Raw genomic sequence first — 6,445 nt, 5'->3', positions numbered from 1 at the left:
ATGTATACTTTTTTCCCAGTGAAATGGGTGTATTTGAGCGCGTTATTGATTTTCGAATTGGGTTCGCTGATCTGTGGCATTGCCCCCTCATCCGTGGTCTTCATCATCGGACGAGCTATCTCTGGATTCGGAGGAGGGGGGCTTTTTTCTGGCTCGCTAGTCATCATCTCTGAATGTGTGCCGGTGCGCCGTCGTCCGGCCTTTTCGGGCTTGATCATGGGCATGTTTGCTGTGGCAAGCATAGTTGCACCATTGTAAGTGACTTCTCATCTTCTGTTGTTGGCTTTTTCCAGTAGCTTACCATTGCCTCTTACGTTTCAGGCTCGGAGGTGCATTCACCGATCATCTTACCTGGCGATGGTGCTTCTACATCAACCTACCCCTTGGTGCCATCACAGCTGTAACTGTTTTCTTCACCTTCCAGAGCACCGACCCGATTGTCCCGGCCACTCGACGAGAGAAGTTATGGGGCTTGGATCCACTGGGGACACTGTTCTTTTTACCTGCGATCGTGTGCTTGCTCCTGGCACTGCAATGGGGCGGCGCTGTGTACTCATGGGCAGATGGTAAAATTATCAGCTTGCTCGTGGTCTTCGGAGTACTGCTTGTTTGTTTTGTTTGCCTTCAATTCTACGCTGGCGAGAAGGCGATGCTGCCACCACGACTGCTTCACAACCGCAACATCTGGGGTTCCGCCCTATTTTCCTTCTGCATGAATAGCTCTATGTTTATTTTCGTCTACTACGTAAGTTGATTCTAATTCTCCCGAAACATGTTGTACCGATCGCACTGACTCAGATCAAGCTCCCAATCTGGTTCCAGGCCGTGAAAGGTGCCTCGGCCACAAAATCAGGCCTGATGAACCTTCCGTTCATTCTTTCCAACATTCTATTGACTATGGTCTCCGGAGCCGTGGTCACGTTGATTCGATATTATAGCCCATTTATGTTCCTTAGCGCAACCATGGTCTGTATAAGTTCTGGCCTCCTTACCACACTCACTCCGACCGCTGGTTCAGCAAAGTGGATTGGATATCAAATCTTTCTTGGAATATCCGTTGGAATAGGCTTCCAACTTCCCATCTTTGTCGTACAGACTACTCTCGCCGCTGCCGACGTGCCTACCGCCACAGCTTTGATGACATTCATCCCGCTTTTGGGCGGCTCGGTGTTCGTGTCGGTGGCGCAGAGTCTATTCCAAAGCTCTTTGGTTGGCGGGTTGAATGTCCAGTTACCAGAGTTGGATGCTACAGTCGTGCTGGCAGCGGGTCCAACAGGGTTGCGGGATAGTTACGAGGGGGATACACTGCAGAAGCTGTTAGGAGTTTACAATGAAGCGGTCATGAGGACGTTTTATCCGACCATTGGATTGGCGGCAGCTTCTTTGTTGGCAGCAACAGTGATTCAGTGGCGGCCACTGAAGGTGAACACAAATTGAAAGGGATGAACGAGGTGATAGGGTAGGAATTAGGCTCCATCACAAGGTCTTCACCGTTATTATAGCGTAGAAACTCCTTGTTGATCTCGTAGTTAAGCAATGATACTAGAATTTTGATCATTTTATTCGACCATCGACTTAAAAGAAATGGTCTCAAGTAGCGTTTGTTTGGCCGGAAGAGACACCTTAACTTGTTTCTGAGCTATAGAAGATTTATTGAGAGTACATGACTCAACGTACCATGATATCATCCTCTATCATATACCGTAACAAGATCTCGGGCTTTAAGCGACTGCTCATACCTTCGTAGCAGGCTTTCTATCAGGATCTGTGATGCTCATCAAGTCGCACTTTCAGAGTCGGTGTCTTCATTTGCAAGATATCAGCGGTAAACGATCATAATCTGCATATGATTTCACGAGATTTTCGAAATCCTGCCTGGAAACTCGTCGTTACGGGCTACATGAGTTGCATCCGCAACCGCGAAACTACCGAGTATGCAAGATCGAAGTGAGGGCTGAGATCGGGGTATCCAGCTTTGTGGACCACAGGTGTGTTCAAGGCAAAATACCTTCACAATATTACTGTACTAAACTTCGAGCTAAGTCTTTTTCGATTGTTATGCGAAACTTTCAATACATGAGTAAATTGACCCACGAAAATTTCATATCTATCAAGCACACACTGATCAGCTCAAAAACCCAATTTCGCGCCATATGTGAACATATTTCCTCACCACTTCCTCACTGACAGGCCCTACGGCTCTTAATGTACTTGAGTGCTCCAGCGTGCATCGCACATCCAGCACTAAACCGCCACAGGACATGCGTAGATAGTTGTCGTCCAGAAAATTCAGAAGCGAGGAAGCGGGGTTGTTCTGTTTTGGTGCTGCTCGCACACGTTCGACCCATTCTTCGAAGGGGATGAAGTTGGTAATGTTCAGTGCAGTACCAAGAATGGAATTGAGCGTCTTCCATGACTGCCCTGCAGGGTTTTCGATGTGATATACAGGATATGGTGTACAATCGGCAAGCACCAGTTCCGAGAGTGTGGCGGCAATATCGTCAACAGTAGTCCAAAATGCTGTTCCCGGCACATCGGGTAGCGCGTTTAGTGTTTGCGACGACTTGATCAAGAATCCGAAGTGCTCCATTGGGTTCCAGTACCCGCTGGTCCTTGAGCCAGCAATCTGTCCGAGTCGAACAACCGTGGCCCGGAATCGGTGAGGATGTTGTTGGAGAGTATTGGCGATCATCTGTTCGCAACCCCATTTTGCTTCACTATAACCATTGGGCAATACTGATTCAATCTTAACTCTAGCTTCCGGTACCATGACTCGATGCTTCGAGTCCTCAAGTTCATAGCGCCCTACGACCCCAATGGAGGAGATCATTTGAAATCCAACTTTGAAGGTGTTGGGGCGCCGGGCGGCAATGTTGCAGGAAAAGTCGATGAGATTACGCATTACCTGGAACTGGGATTCAAAGCCTGAGAGAGGTCTTTTTGCGCTCATAGGCCATCCGCTGTGAACGATATGCGTGACGGAGCCTGCGAGTTCGTCGTATTTTGCTCTTCCCAGCCCAAGCATGGATTTCGAGCTGTCAGTCTGAATCACACAAAGCTTAACCTTGAGTCGCTCGGGGAATCGAATCCCCTTGTCTCGCATAGACTTCTGTTGACGAACATACGGCTCCTCTCTGTTCTCGCGATTGAGACACACAACTGTCTTCACATCCGGAAGCTGAGTGAGATGATTCACCAAGTTTGCACCGAGACTTCCAGAAGCGCCTGTGACCATTACCACTTTCTCCGGCTCGTGGGAGAGTTGGGACGAATGACATGGAGCAGGAACCGAAAATCCAGCGGAGTACTTCTGTATATATTGGTCGATCTTCTCCTTGCGAGCTCCCAGATCTTTTTCAGTAGTATTTTGGACCGGACATTGCACTGTTGCCGGACGCAATCGATTAGTGGTACCAGCGAGCGGCTCGGTCTGAACCCTGATAGCGGATCGATCATAAGATGACAGACCACTTGATAGCATCAGCTTCAGATCAAGTACTGTTGGGCACTCAATGAAAAGAGATTCATGTGTGATGTTCAGCCCTAGTTCTTCTTGCATCCGACTTGTGACGACGATCGATAGAAGGGAGTCTACGCCTGAATCCGCGAATTCAGAGTCGTCAGTGAGATCAGCAGTCGCGACGCCGCTCTCCTCAGATATGATTTCCAGTACACGTTGGAAGTCGACCCCAGAGGATGCAGCAGAATCATCAGAGCTAGGTGTAGTGATATTCAATCCAGAAATTGAAGGGCTGGTAGTCTCTGAGTCTTCGGGCGACTCAGCAGAGCTCTCTAAGTGGACCTTTAGATCTCCAACAGTGGGGAAGTCGAAGATGAACGAGTGAAATTCGATATCAAGACCAAGCCTCTCTCTCAAGCATGCTGAAATGGTTAAACCCATCAGTGAATCAATACCAACATCGGCAAATGCCGTGTCATCAGTCAATTCTGCTTCGTCAATTCCGCTGGCCTCTGCGATGATGGACATTGCCTCTGTAAACTTGATCGCGGCAGATTTGTATCCACGGGATGCTCGGCCAGCTTCTGTTACCGGTGGTTCCGAAAAATGCGTCTCAGGAGGAGCTACGGCTGTTCTTGAAGACTGGAGCTGTTTCTTGGACTGAAGCCCACTCTCAATGGATAAGATGGCCTTTAGCGCCTTTCTCGGCACACCCTGGATCTAAGAAGAAATTTAGTCTGTATAGAAGAGAGCGCGAGAGAATACTAACTGCAATCCGCCCGAAGAACGCAACAACATTGTCCCCATCGAATATCGTCACGTCACCGTGCCATAGTTTGTTGGCTCCTTGCTCCATGCGTGTGTAGGTTGTGTAAACCTTGTCGAAATCCAAATGTTCGAATATTGAGAAACTGCTCCATCCATGATTCATGTATACTTGAAAGTCCAGATCTGTTGCATCGTTGCAATTCATCGTGAATCCGCAAGACTGAGTCAAAGCATCGATGATGGCGGGGTGCGTGTGAAACTTTCCACCGCGTCTGACACTCCCAAAGCTAAGGCGACATGAAGCCTCCAGGGTATCACTGTTGAGCACAATTTCGTCAACAGCCTTGTAATCGTTGTGGAATCGGGCCAAAGGGCTGATCATGCGATACACCATAGAACGGTTGAAGCGTGCAGTCATTCCTGGTCCGACTCCATCGCGTAAGATCTGCATCTTTTTTTTTATATTCTCCGCTTTATGCTGAAGAAGTTGCTGAAACTTTTCAGATTTGAAACGGACAACACACCTGCTATGCTCTTGTAGTTTCTGGCTCTTCTGCACTCCGGTCAGTTATGTCTGTAATGCTGAAGATTAAGATAGAACACCTACATCAAAAGACTTAAAAATGATACTGGTGGATTGAGAAGCCCAGTCAACATCAGCGTGGATCTGGAGGAGCTGCTGGCTCTCATCGACTCGTAAAATGAGGGCTTTCGATATTGCCATATCAGAAACATCCACGACACGTTCCGCTTGCGTCGGACGATATTTCTGAAGCAAATATGTTCCTATATTCAGTGAAATGTCTGCGTAGACTGAGGGAGTGCAGAGCGGAATGCCATCGACTTCATGTCCCTGGACGAGCGGTCTGAGGTCTGTGCGCGCAATGTCTGCCTCAACGATCAGATGCAACCTATGACTACTGGCCGTCTCTTCAATGACACGATGAATAGTCGTACTCTCAAGATTGATCATTTGGTTGCTTCTCAACGGTGGGTCGCCTTTGCGCAGTGACCAATCGTTCACGTACTGTATCCAGTAATCTTTCAAGTTCCAACTGTAGGCCGGTAATGCAATCACCTTTTGAGAGGCCTGAAAATCACGCTGATACTCTGTCCAGTTTATTTCCATCCCTGCATGGTACAGAGAAGCTAGGGCCACTGTGATCGTTTGCCAAACCGATCTAAAGCGTTCAGCCGAAGGTAGGGATTTGATATTTGATCCAAGTGCTGCTTTCACCATCCCGGACACAGCTGGATGTTGACCAATCTCGATTAAAATCGTTTTCTCTGTGATCAGGTGTTGTCTCTGAGCCGTTTGTAGCGCTTCAAGCATATTAACAGGTTCCCGAGCATGGGCCGCAAGATATTTGGAATCGAAATCGCCCTCATGATCAATCTTCCCATCTAAAGGACGCAAGATAGGAACCTTGGGCTTTGAAAAAGTGATGCCTTCGATCGTTTTCTCAAAGAATGGCATTACATGCTCAATCTGTGAAGAATGAAAGGCATACGGCACTCTAAGCAGGGTTGATCGCAATCCAGAGCTCTCCAGTATTTTTTTTGATGCTGATATGCACTCGTTGGGACCACTAAGCACTGTTTCCACTGGAGAGTTCATGCAGGAAACCTCGTAGTCACAGTCTCGAAGAACAAGCGCAATTTCCTGGACTGATCCTTTGACTACTAGCATAGAACGTGTGTCTTTTTCACACTTTTCCTCGATCAGGGCGGCTCGTGTTCCCACAACATATATCGTTTCTGCTTCAGAGAGCACTCCTGAAACATTGAGAGCAGCATATTCGCCAAGACTATGTCCAATGACAGCGACTGGAGTCACTCCCCATGATGCCCATAGTTTGCTCAATGCCATTTGCATGCAAACGCTGGCCAATTGGACTGCGGTTGGCGGGTACACTCCAATATCTGCCCCTTGAGACTGAATTACGGGGAGTATGGATGGAAATCCAAGCGTGAGTCCGATATGGTCGAGGCGCAGCAATTCCGTGCGGAAAGAGGAGAAGTGTTCGAAGAATTCCCGACCCATTCCAGGATATTGGGCTCCTTGGCCAGTGAACGTGAAGACAATTTTCGAAGAGTATCCTGGACGCGTCATCCCTATATTGTCACTCAGAGCGGTTTCGATCTTTTTGCACATATCCTCCACGGTTTTTCCAGCAATCATCGCTCGGTGCTGGTGGTGCATACGGCGGGCGGTTG

The 6,445-nt window shown here is 48.2% G+C and overlaps 2 protein-coding genes across 2 annotated transcripts; one reads left to right on the top strand and one right to left on the bottom strand.

Moving 5' to 3' along the window:
* On the top strand, positions 1–1,437 carry EKO05_0011211 (uncharacterized protein; the record flags this gene model as incomplete). The annotated part of the gene is made up of 3 exons (XM_038943817.2): positions 1–254; positions 322–745; positions 805–1,437. 3 exons carry the CDS (start codon positions 1–3, stop codon positions 1,435–1,437), a joined length of 1,311 nt encoding a protein of 436 aa, XP_038793464.2.
* Positions 1,438–2,125: 688 nt separating this feature from the next.
* EKO05_0011210 (Noranthrone synthase) lies at positions 2,126–6,098 on the bottom strand (the record flags this gene model as incomplete). The annotated part of the gene is made up of 3 exons (XM_038943839.2): positions 2,126–4,180; positions 4,230–4,781; positions 4,836–6,098. 3 exons carry the CDS (start codon positions 6,096–6,098, stop codon positions 2,126–2,128), a joined length of 3,870 nt encoding a protein of 1,289 aa, XP_038793463.2.
* Positions 6,099–6,445: the final 347 nt, after the last annotated feature.

This window comes from Ascochyta rabiei, chromosome 21, assembly GCF_004011695.2.
Source record: "Ascochyta rabiei chromosome 21, complete sequence".
Taxonomy (NCBI): Eukaryota; Fungi; Ascomycota; class Dothideomycetes; order Pleosporales; family Didymellaceae; genus Ascochyta; species Ascochyta rabiei.
The sequence above is the reverse complement of the archived record's forward strand: the minus strand, read 5'-3'. Positions and strand labels throughout refer to the sequence as shown.